The sequence below is a fragment of the Monodelphis domestica genome, chromosome 1 (genome assembly GCF_027887165.1).
Source record: "Monodelphis domestica isolate mMonDom1 chromosome 1, mMonDom1.pri, whole genome shotgun sequence".
Lineage (NCBI taxonomy): Eukaryota > Metazoa > Chordata > Mammalia > Didelphimorphia > Didelphidae > Monodelphis > Monodelphis domestica.
In genome coordinates, this window is record NC_077227.1 from 349,405,583 (window position 1) to 349,418,360 (window position 12,778).

Here is a 12,778-nt window from a genome sequence, read left to right on the forward strand (position 1 = left end):
TATACTATTCTTGTTCATGTTATCCCACAAATCCTCCACAGGGGGTCCTCCATCACCTAACTAATTTTCATTATGGTGGGAAGGGGACTCTAGGATCTCCATAAGTCTTACATCTTTCCATGGGCACCAAAGCAGCATCTAGGTTGTTCATCTATCACCCTTTGCTCTTATTATATGACCAGCCCACCTTCTCCTACCATTCTACTCTTTAGGCTTCTCTTCTTCCTCCTCGACAACCAACTTTGCCACTAGGAAGATGCACTTTAAGATTCTACTCTCCTAATGGTCTTCCCAGACCATTATCAGGAGAGGGCTCTGCCATGTTTCACTTCACTCATGACTCAACTCTCCAGACTTTTTTCTTTCTTCTTCACCTTTTCCAGTTATCTTGCCCCCATCCCCCCCCCCCCCATCCCCTCTTCTAACTCTTCAACCTTGGAACTTTTCAATTCACATTTTTAAATGTTGTACCTTCACACACGATACTATGTACTCCTTGAGGGTAAGGAATTCTCTTGCTAATTTATATTTGTATCTCTAGCTTAGCACTGTGTAAGCACTTAACAAATGTTTTACTTCTGACTCATGTCCTGGATACTGTCCCTTCCATCACGTCTTTCAGGTGAGTCAAGTTTGCTGATAAATTGCAGTTTTCTTATACTGACAATGAACTTCATATGGCTACACATTTAAAACTGGAAGGTACCTCGAATGCTATTTAATCTAGCCTATCCATTTTATATACAATAAACAGAGGCCCAGAGGGGTGTCTTGCCCAGGGCCACACAGAGAATAATTGTCATGGCTCCAAATCAGTACTCTTTCCACTGAACCAAGCTGCCTCTCAAATACGATTTCTTCTATTGCCCTTTGAATCACCTGAAATTTTGATTCTTCAGAGACTGTGATAAGTTCTATTATTCATATGCATAGAGCTACATAGATGAATATTAGTGTTTGGGTTTGGGGTTGGATTTTGGATAGGAATCAACTCAAGACATAAAAACACTGCAAAATTCCCTGAATGCAATCTCTTCCTCCTTCCTAGTCAGTTCTGAGACCAGATCGTTATCTGATTAACACGCCTATTCAAGATATTTACATACTGCTGGACTGACTCAACAGGTTTCCCAAACTACATGTCATAATTCTAGAGATAGATAATTATCTATTTGATTTTTCTGCTCTGGATTGTTAGGACAATTCCTTTTCAGTGGTCAAGGATCCCATTGAGGTGAGCATTTGTAATTAGCCCAATAACACTTATCAACAGGAGATATATCAGCATCTGTAGGGAATTCCTTTATCACTTCAACATGTGGTTCAGTGAAAAATACCCTGGATTTGGAATCAGGTGACCAACGTTCAAATTTCAGTTCTCTTATATTAAAATTGATGTGGAAGCAGAGTCATTAATGCACTGTTGGTGGAGTTGTGAAATGCTCCAACCATTGTGGAGAACAACTTGGAACTATGCTCAAAGGACTATAAAACCGTACAGCAATAACACTATGGTATTTTGGCCTTTGGTCAAAGCAATATCACTTCTATGTCTATATCCCCAAAAAGATAAAAGAAAAGTGAAAAGGACCTGCATGTACAACACTATTTAAGCAGCTTTTTTGTGGTGGCAAAGAATCAGAAGTTGAGAACTATGATTACAAGAGGAGTTTTTATGAAGAATACTATCTACCCTCCTGAAAGAGAACTAATAGATTTAATGTGCAGAATGAAATACACATTTTTTGACAATTTGGGAATTTGTCTTACTTGACTATGTATATTTCGTTACAAAATGTGCATAGTCAAGTAAGACAAAAATTTTGTTTTTCTTTTTTTTCCAGTGTGGGAATTTGTGAGAGTAAAGGAAAAAAAGTTTAATTTTTTTTAAATTAATGAAAAAAGGACACAAAGAAAAAGGATTTTAAAAAACCACAAAAACTTAATAAAATAATAAGTTTAACTTGATGACCTTTAAAATACCTTCTAGCTTTAGAGCTGTGGTTATATGAAATGTATTTCCTTCTCATTGAAGAGGATTTTGAATTGTATGTATATTTGCTCAAACATGATTAATGCATCAACAGTATTGCTTGACTTTTTGTCATTGTTATGGGGAAAGGCTTACTGGAAGAGGGAGGAAAGATAGTTCTAAGCAAAAATGACATATAAAGAGAAAATGTACTGATAAACCTTTTAAAAATATCAACAAAGAAAGGAGCATAGAATTTAATGACTGTACCTCATCCCTCAGCAGTGTTTTGCCAAATTCCAAATGATGTCTTTCCAAGATAGAAGATCCATGGAGTTTGGCTAGTGGATTCTGGGATCTGAAAATATAGGATAGAGAATAGTCTTAGACTATTACAATGTGGGATCTGGGTGGGACTTCAAAACATGGAACACAGAATGTAAGTGTTGGAAATAACCTGAGAACATAAAACATGGGATGTCATATTCGGAAGATCCTCAGAACACAAAATATCAGAGTTTTCTGGAAAGGGCTTTAAAATGATCTAATTATTTAGTCTAACCTCTTGACTTTACACAAAAGGAAATAGGTCCAGATTGAGGAAATAATTTGCCCCAAATAAGTCTCTTCCAAAGTCTACCATTCCACATCCTATGGTTCTGAGGATGATGATTAGGAGAGGAAAGGAGTCTCCCACAAATTGTTCAAATTTGGCCCAGAAAATCCTTTGGGGGCCTGAGCTCACTTACTTCATCTGGTAGAGATTATTGGTGCCTCTGTGATCAATGTCATGGCAGAAAGCAGCAGTCACCATGGCCAAGGCCTCCAGATCTGTGAAGTACCGTTTCAGCTTCCCAGTCTACATTGATAATTCAGAACATCTCAATCATTGATAACTTACTTAAAACAGGTCAGCACCCTTGGAGCAATATAGCTACCTATGGAATGTTCAAAGATCCAGAGAAAGATGCTCCCATGACAACAATGCCTTTCCCATCACTCTCTATCAGCCACTAACATGCAATGAGATCTTTAGTAAATTCTTTCTACTCTAAAGACCTTTTAAAAAAGCAGCTCAGATGAGATGATTCACAAGAGTCCTTCCAATAATAACCTTTGGAGATTTCCTCAGGTCAGTGAGAGCATTTTGAGCAATCAAGACCACACTATAATGTCATATATCAAGGTAGGAAAGAGCCTTCATGTGAGACGTGGGGAGGATGATCCTAGCTGAGCAATTATGTTGGCCTGTGGGATTTTTCACCAGCCTTTCTTGTGAAAAAAAAAATCAAAGGTATTTGCAGATAACACCTGGGCCATGTTAACAGGGCTCACTGAGAGCTATTTCCATCCTTGTATTCCCAGTTCAATGGAGGTTCCACTGACCTCTGCCCTAGCCAGGCTCCATCTGAAACATTGACTGAAGCTTTCAGTCCTGAAAAGGACTCATAATGCTTCATTGACCATCATGTGGCCAGCTACTTACTGAGTGTCTGCAGCCACCATCTCCCCCAAAAGTATACGGTTTTCCTTCTTTTCCTTCCTAAAGCAATAAATTCTCTTGTTTTGTGTTTTTACTTTACTTTTTAAATATTTTATTTTTCTCCAATTACATGTAAAAACAATTTTTAGTATTCTTTTTTAAAAATTTGAGTTCCAAATTCTCTCCCTCCTTTCCTCCTCCCTCCCTGAGACAGTAACCAATCTGAAATAGATTTGGGTTCCCTTTTTTTTTTTTAATCCTTACCTTCTGTTTTAGAATCAATACTAAGCATTGGTTCCAAGGCAGAAGGAAAATAAGGGCTAGGCAGTTAGAGTTAAGTGACTTGCCAGGGTCACATAGGAAGTATTCAAGACCAAATTTGAATCCAGTACCTTCTCTCTACAGCCTGGTTCTCTACCCACTGAGCAACTTACCTGCCCCTGTTTTGTATTTTTATTTTTGTATTTAAAAAAAAAAAACCCTTACCTTCTGCCTTAGAACCAATGTGTATTGGTTCTACAGCAGAAGAGTGTTAAGGACTAGGCAATAGGGGTTAAATAACTTGCCCAGGGGCACACAGATGGAAAATGTCTGAGACCAGATTTGAACCCAGGACCTCTTATCTCTGGGCCTGACTCTCAATCCACTTAGCTACCCAGCTAACCCCTGTTTTGCATTTTTAAAAGGAATTTGCTACAAGCATTATAGGGAAACAGGTGAGTGCAGTATAGAGAATATACTAATAGCAGATAAAAATCGGTCAAAGCATATAAGGACCTATATATATATATATATATATATATATATATATATATATATATATGTAATATAAGGACCTTGAAGAGGTCCTTAGTCCTAGGTACCAAGCACAGGGAACAGGATTCCTTTAATTTTCTCTACTTAATTCCAGTTCTTTTTCCAAGGACTGTGATCTAGAGTACCTCATTTAAGCCCATTGGAAGCTATTTCTCCAACCTTCAAATAAAGGTACAAAATGTCACTACCCTCTTTGCAAAGGTGAAGAACTATAGTGTTGAATATTTCACATATTGTCAGACAGAATTAGTGTTGATAGGTTTTGCTAAATAGAACTTTTTTCTTCTTCTTTTAGACCTTGTAACAAGGAATACCTTAGTAAATGGAGAAGAGAAGGCATATTCAAGAATGAAGGTGACATTGAGAAAAAAGATAGATTTAAATTAATTTAAAAAATTAAAAAGAGCAGCATTTTAAAAATAGGTACAGAAGTTTAAGACAATTGCCCATCTCCCAGGTTACCTCTGGTCCAGCTTTTCCACAGGATTCTTCACATTAGAATCCTAGCTAAGGGACCTATAGAGAAGTTCTTCTTGCCCCATTCCCTTGATTCCCAATGAGAAAGTCTTTTCTACCTAGATCTCTAATCCATTGCTCCCTTTCTGGTCTCATCCTTCATGTCATGACATCTGAGATCCTAGTGCAGCATTAGTGAACCTTTTAGAGATTGCATTCCCAAACTGCACTATCAAGCAGCCTGTGAGCCTCACTGCATTACCCCCAGAAAGCAGAGGGAGGAAGTGCTCACATTGGTCTACTGGACAGAGGGGTGGGGATGCAAAAAATGTCTTCAGTTATGGTGGAGAAGGGGAATGGAGCAGTTCCCTCTGTGCTGCCAGGGCATGCATGCCACATCTTTGCCAATATGGTTCTAGTCTAACCCTGTACCTGTATCAAAACTCCCTTTAAAACATCCCCAACAAGGTCCCATCCAGTTTCCACTCAAAGAATTTGTCTTCCCCTGGTCTTGTGCACTTCATGCTTCTTCTGGGAATCTCCATGTACTAGTCCATGGAAGTTTCTTCTACTTTCCTTCATACCCATCTGCCTGAGACAGTTTCCTTAGCTAGATGAGTTTAGAACAATGACAATACATTCCTATTTTCTCTTCTCTAATTCCCCTCCCACAAGAACTGGACAATCACAGAATCAAACCTACCACAAGCAATGAGAACATAGTCTGTCCCACATTGAATCCATGGCGCCAGTTGTGGTAAGTAATTCTTCGGTATCCCTTGCTGAGAGAGTACATAAACCGTACTAAAGCCTGGGCATAGACATATAGAAAGATCGTTGAGTCAAAAAAGGGAAACTCAAATGGGTGACATGATAAAAATGTGAGGAATTTATATCACCCCATCTCCTAGGGGTATACACTGTTTAATTTTCCGTATATCTCCAACTCCCCCACATTCTTAAAAAAATTTTTTTTAGAGCTATGATTGTATTGAATTCCCTGTATGGTTACTCCCTCCATTATAAGGTCATAGATTTTCAGCTGGAAGGAGCCTTAGAGACCATTGAGTCCAATTCCTACATTTTATAGGTGAGGAAATTGAGGGCCATAGAAGTTAAGTGACTTGTCCACAGTTACATAGCTAGTAAGTATCCAAACCAGAATTTGAACTCAGGTCTTCCTGATCCTCTAAAGCCAACCCTATCTATTACTTCATAGTATTTCTTGCTGTGCACATGATATGTTCTTAATAAATGTTTATTGAGGTTAATTGAATTAAAATGAATTTTAATAACATCAGGTCATTCAATGAAGGGAAATGTGACTCAGAAAAACACACATCAATTACAGGAAACAATTTCCTGCTGTAAAAAGATTAACACTTGATGGGGCAATCCAAGGAGTCCTAAGCTAGAAATCCAGAGTCCTGACTTCTGTGTGATCATGGATAAGTTCTTTCCCTTCTTGAAGATTTGGAAAGAACTCTTTTCCAGCAGAACCCTATTGTGTGTAGGGATTTAAGTTCATCTTTTTATACACAGAGTCTGAAAGGTGATATGGGGGTTAAAGTGTTACCCTTAGAGTGAAGAAGACCCATGTTAAAATTCTGCTTCAGATAGAAGCTGATTGACTTTGGGCAATTGATTTAACCTCTCTCAGGCTCAGTTTCCCCACCTGCAGAAAAGTGAGCTCCTGCTGTATTTATGGTGAATGAGGCATGCCTCCATATTTCTCATTCCTGAGTGATCATTATAAAGATGATCAGAGTAATATAAAGTAAATTTGAGGTAACTTCTTTGATTCCATGCAAAAATAAAGAAAAAGAAAAGAAGAAAGAAAGAAAAAGAAAGAAAGAAAGAAAGAAAGAAAGAAAGAAAGAAAGAAAGAAAGAAAGAAAGAAAGAAAGAAAGAAAGAAAAAATAAAAATAAAAGAAAAATAAGGGGGCAGCTGGATAACTCAGTGGGTTGAGAGCCAAGCCTAGAGATGGGAGGTCCTAGGTTCAAAGTTGGCTTCAGACACTTCCTAGCTGTGTTATGCTGGGCAAGTCACTTAATCTCCATTGCCTAGCCCTTACCACTCTTCTGCCTTGAACCAATACACAGTATTGATTTTAAGGTGGAAAGTAAGGGTTAAGAAGAAAAAAAAAAGAAAAAGAAGGCAGAGGTCTGCAGTGTGAGTCTCACCTCCTGGGGGATGTGAAACTTATCCACTACTTTCAGTTCATAATACATTTGGATCCCACATTTCACCAGCTGCAGCTCTGTCAGGGGCAGGTCACTGAAGTGGAATTTATTAATTTCATATTCCTCTGCATCTGGGAGCTCTTCTTGCTGAAGAAAGAAAGAAAAGAAGGAAAAAGGAAGGAAGGAAGAAAAGAAGGAAGGAAGGAAGGAAGGAAGGAAGGAAGGAAGGAAGGAAGAAAGAAAGAAAGAAAGAAAGAAAGAAAGAAAGAAAGAAAGAAAGAAAGAAAGAAAGAAAGAAAGAAAGAAAGAAAGAAAGAAAGAAAGAAAGAAAGAAAGAAAGAAAGAAAGAAAGAAAGAAAGAAAGAAAGAAAGAGAAAGAAAGAAAGAAAGAAAGAAAGAAAGAGGGAGGGAGGGAGGGAGGGAGGGAGGGAGGGAGGAAGGAAGGAAGGAAGGAAGGAAGGAAGGAAGGAAGGAAGGAAGGAAGGAAGGAAGGAAGGAAGGAAGGAAGGAAGGAAGGAAGGAAGTTCATTTTTGATGAGTTAGTACAAGACTCATGGAGAAGTTTGCCCCTGGGGTCCCAGAGCTCTCCTCTTTTGTCTTCCTTATGGAACAAGATAAAGGGTAACTCATTATTTCCCCTTTTAAAGCAAGGACAACTTCAGCAGGTCTCTGGATTTAGCCCTCTTCTCTCCCTGGTTTTCAGACATGAGAGTGAGCCAAATTCTCTGCAGACTCCTGGGTCAGGACCCAGTGAGTGAAGGCCCAGAATAATCAGTAATTTGAGAAGAACAACTGGGAGGTTCCTCAAGCTATCACATTCAAAGAGAAGCTGCCCAGTGCAAATAGTCTCAATAATTAATAATCTGATTATACAGAGGAACTCTAACCAGGAAGGAGGGGGAGAAGGTGGAGGGAGGAAAGCAGAAGTGAGGAACCATAGCTTAGTGGTAGAGTGGGGAAAGAAGGAACAAGGACATCTGAGTTCAAATCCAAACACCACGTGTGATTTGCTATGGGATTTTGGGAAAGTCATAGCCTCTTGGTGAGACAGTAGGAATGGAAGCCAGTCTGAGTATAGTCAATGAGGGTACAGATACACATTGATATTCATTGGCTGATATGATAGCTACTGAGAAGAATCTTTCTCCTCCCAAATATCTTATCTGCTACTTTTCCCCAAGCCAGAAATTCTACCCTTAGGTTTATGCCTTTGAATACCATCAGGTCTTCCAGAGTCCCCTGTAAATCCTTACGTCCCAGATACCCCTACAAGTCCTTATCAACTGCTCACATCATTGGAACAGAAGAGCCTGGCAAACTTAGAAGAAGAAATATGATATATGGAAAACTAAGGAAGTAGGGAGTGTCCAGGTTCATACAGAAGGAGGTAGAAACATGGTAACTTTCATAGCTGTCTCCTCCTCTGCTCTGTTGTCTAACAAAGTTATCATCATTCAATCACAGCAAACATCGTGTTCATTCCACTCACTAGAATTTCAAGTAACTCCTCTTCTTCACAGTCCCAGGGCTCTTTCCCATAGACTTCTCTGGTTTTCTGGGAAGAAATAAAGGGGAAGGGGGGAGAAAAGTGAAAATGAATGAAGGCATCAGTATTCATGTACTACACGTTACCACTTTTCTCTTCTGGGCTCTCTTCCTCTCCATTGTTTTGTCATAATCCTAGATCATACTTTGAATACTTTCAGTTTTCAAAGCACTTTTCCTCACAATCCTATTGTACAAGCATCATTATTCTCATTTTACAGATGGGTAAACTGAGGCTCAGAGAGAGGAAGTGACTTGAACCCAGTTTCACAATGGCAGAGCCAGAACTTCTGACACCCAGGCTCATGATCTCACCGCTAAAGAAGCCTGCCACCCTATAATCCACAAAGACCCAGGAAAATTAGAAAAATAATTGTTTTCCTGCTGTCTCCCCCATTTGATTGTAAGCTCCTTGAGGGCAGGGACTATTTTTGATTATCTTCTCATCTCCAGATCTCAGCACAGTGCCTGGCACATAGGTTTGTTGACAACCTCTCCTTGTCTGGTTTTCTTATCTGTAAAATGAGGGATGAAACTAGATGATCTCTAAGGTCTCTTCCACCTCCCAATATCTTATCCTGGTCTCTATTCTTCTAAGACTATAAACTCGAGTTAAATATTGACCTCTTTTCTAAAAATGGATATTGTTTATCAATTCAAATAACCAAACAGCCAGTTTGGCCAAACTCACTGAGCAGGTTTTTACTGATTACAGACAGTGTGGTGGGCAATAAGCAGTTATTAAACATTTACTATATAGCAGGCATTATGCTAAGTACTTGGAGATCCCCAAAAGGGACAAAAATAGCCCTTACATTTATGTGTGTGGGACAACCTGTGAACAACTATGTATAAACAAGATATATATAGAATAGATGGAAGGTAATCTCAGAGGGAAGATGCTAAGAAAAGGCCTCCTGCAGAATGTGGAATTTGAGCTGAGCTGAGCTGAGTCTTGAAGGGAGACCAGAAAGCAAAGAGGGAGGGATGAAGCAGAAGAGCATGACAACTATGAGGGAGAGCCAATGCCAAGGAGTAGTTAGGAGATGGGAATCTATGAGGAATAACCAGAAGAATAGTGAGACTGGACTCCTTTATGTGGAGAGGAAGACTGTGCAATATGGCTAGAAAGTTAAATAAGGGCCATATGGTGAAAAACATGAAATGTCAAACAGATTTTATATTTGATCCTGGAGGTAACTGGGAGCCATTGCAAAGAGCTGCAGGGCTGACTTGACCAATATGATCAATTACTGAGCACTGTCTGGTTTTAATATTGTGTTTGTATTCATTCACTCACCAGCCATGATAGCTCAGCCCCATGGCAGGAGTTCTAAAGATGGGTGTATCACTGTTCAAAATCCCCATCCATATGGAGCTCAGAGTCAAGTAGGGAAGGGAAGGCATAAGATGGCACAATAGAAAAGAGACCATATAAGCATGGAACAGTGGAAAAAAATTTGACGTTCAAAGGGTTTGAATCCAGCCTCTACCACTTACTACCTACGTAACCTTGGCCAAGTTTTTCAACGTCTCTTGGCCTGTTTCTTCACCTATAAAATGAGAGGGTCAGATTAGATGAACTACAAGATCCCTTCCATCTCTAAGATTCTATGATCCAAAATGCACAAAATCTGAAGCATTCAGATGTTATCATGACTGGGGGGGGGGGGAGTTTCAAATAAGGTGACAGGGAGAGCTGCTACCTCATGGAAAATTGGTACCAAATAGGAAAGCAGGGTTCCCTGAGCCCCATGTGGTTGCTGGGCCAACAAGTACAATTCTTCAATAGATTTTGGATTCCCAGGAAGAAAAATGGCCCAGGACAGATAAGTATGCAGCAAGACTGGATAAGATATTTTAAAAAAGGCCACTAACCAGTATTTCTTGTATCTCCTCATTGTCACACTTCACATGATATTTCACCATATCCTGGAACACATCCTTTCTGTTTTCCAGCTTGTTCATTGATTCATAGGTATCAGGGTTTAGAACAGACCAGCCAAGAAACTGGGTTAAAGACTGAAAAAAAAAAGAAAAAAATAGACAGAATAAGAAACACTTCTTATTTTCTCCCAGAGTTGAAAGAGCATAGGTATAAAAAGTATTTAAACATTATATTGAAAAAAAATTAAGAGCATAGTGTTTAATGGGAGTGGGGTTACAGATGATGATGATGATGATTTAACAATTTGCTTTCCATTATTCACCTTTGACTTCTCCAAATATAGATGGAAAATACATAAGATTAAAAAAATAATTTCTCACTATTGGTGCCATTTTCCCAAATGGCAAAAAGTCTCACAGCAGTTTGCCCAATAAAGCTCATTCTTGCTCTGAAAAGTTTCAGCATGAGTCATTACATTGTTTTTCCCCAAACACTAGCTCTTACATCAGTCTTTGGAGTTCTCACTTGTAACAAGTTGTGTCTGTATCAGAGCATTGTTTCTCTTTGTTTCATTAACACTATTTAGTTATTAATAATGGTCCCAAAATCCAAGAATGGTGAAGCTGGTAGCTTTGATAAGCCCAAGAAAAGTAATAAAGTATCTAGGTATGTTCATATAAGAAAAACTTATTAAATAATGGGCATCACTATTATGTGTGATTTTCAACTTACATAAAGTATCATGGGACCTATCGGGTGTGTAAAACAAGGGGCTACCATAATGTGGTTTGACACATGATCTTTCATGCATATGGTATAAGAAAATCCCTGTGGTTTAAATGGGAAGAACTCAGCAAGTAGCAAGAAAGAGATCTAGGGTCTAGTTCTAGCTTCCACGGAAGGTCAGAGCTTTCTAAAAGGACCTGAAACTACCTCTAAGTTATTTAAACTGTCCTTTTATCAGATCTCTTATTCTAGCTTGGCTTCCCACCCTTTCCATTTGTTTCCTATTTCTATTTCTGTCTCACGAAACTATTTTTACAATGAAGGTAATGTAAATGGTAAATATTTTTATAAGACAAAACAAAATAAAACGATCTTAAATGTCAGCAGTTCATCTCCTTATTTAACGAAGGGGTAAAACGACTTATATCAAGTGATCTGTCAAAGGATATTCAGTAAGTTAGGGGTGTAGTTGGGATGAGAATCCAGGTCTCTTGACTCCCAAACCAGTATATTTCTGACAACACTGTCTATTACAATTAAACATCTTTCTTCCTTCTCTTAAAAAAAATAATTAGGGAGTTCCTCAGTGGTTCAGTGAATAGAGAGCTAGGCCTAAAGATGGGAGGTCCTGAGTTCAAATTGGACCTCAGACACTTCCTATCTGTGTGACCCTGAGCAAGTCACCTAACTTCTATTGTGTTTACTTTTATCATTCTGCCTCAGAACCAATTCATAGTATTCTAATTCTAAGACAGAAGATGATGATTTAAAAAATTAATCTTTTTTCCCAATTAATGAAAAATTTCCTTCTTTCCCTCCTTTGCCACCTAACCCCTCATTGAAAAAGGAAGAAAAACAAAACTGACTACAAATAGCTAATAAGTGGTCTTCCTGACTCTAGGTTCATCATTCCATCCATTATGCCATACTGGTTTTCTGTAGTAGAAAGAATGCTAGATTTGGAGTCTGAGGACTGGCTTCAAATATTCACTCTCTAATTGACTACTTCTGTGTGACTTTGAACAAACAACTAAACATTTAGACAAAATAATTATTTTCTCAGCCTGAGTTTTCTCATCTGTAAAATAAAGGGGTTGCTCTGCTGGGTTTATACCCCAAGATGGTCAAAGAGAAAAAGAGAAAAAAGGTTCCATGTACACTCAACTATAGTAGCAGTTTTTGCAGGAGCAAAGTAAAGTAGTAAAGTAAAGTAAGGTAAAGAAGTAAAATAATAGATGCCCATCAATTAGGGAATTGGTTACCAAGTTCTAGTACATGAATGCAATGGAATGTTATTGCAAGGTAAGGAATAGTGAATACAAAGAATGCTGAGATGCACAGGAAGACACGAATTGCTGCAAATTAGCCCAGCTATGCCAACCAGTAGAATTACTCATTGTAGAGAAATGGCAAGATGGGAACTGTAGGTCTGAATGAAATCTGGGGGGTTTGCTATCTCAAGAGACAAAGATGCCCTGAGACAACGGAAAAAGCTGCTTCTCAGGAAGAAGTTGAATAACTACTGTCAGTAGGATCTTCAGAGGCTCACAGCCCAGCAGATTCAATGGGAACTAGAAAGGTTCAAAGCCCACAAGTCATTGAGGAGTATGAGTTATGGAGAAATGTAGAGTCCATATTTACATAGAGCCTGATGGAGAGATTAGATTGGTGGGAGGAATTGCTCAACTGTTTCTCTCTGGGAATATT

The 12,778-nt window shown here is 38.7% G+C and overlaps 1 protein-coding gene across 1 annotated transcript in view; it reads right to left on the reverse strand.

The window, feature by feature from the left end:
* The window catches only part of PDE6A (phosphodiesterase 6A), a 107,950-nt gene that overhangs the window by 49,173 nt on the left and 45,999 nt on the right, over positions 1 to 12,778 (reverse strand). The window contains exons 10-15 of the mRNA XM_056811456.1: positions 10,336 to 10,479; positions 8,402 to 8,467; positions 6,913 to 7,059; positions 5,431 to 5,538; positions 2,722 to 2,831; positions 2,243 to 2,330 (exon numbers count right to left, since the gene is read on the reverse strand). Coding sequence (XP_056667434.1) covers positions 2,243 to 2,330; positions 2,722 to 2,831; positions 5,431 to 5,538; positions 6,913 to 7,059; positions 8,402 to 8,467; positions 10,336 to 10,479 — 663 coding nt within the window. The remainder of the gene's footprint in view (positions 1 to 2,242; positions 2,331 to 2,721; positions 2,832 to 5,430; positions 5,539 to 6,912; positions 7,060 to 8,401; positions 8,468 to 10,335; positions 10,480 to 12,778) is intronic.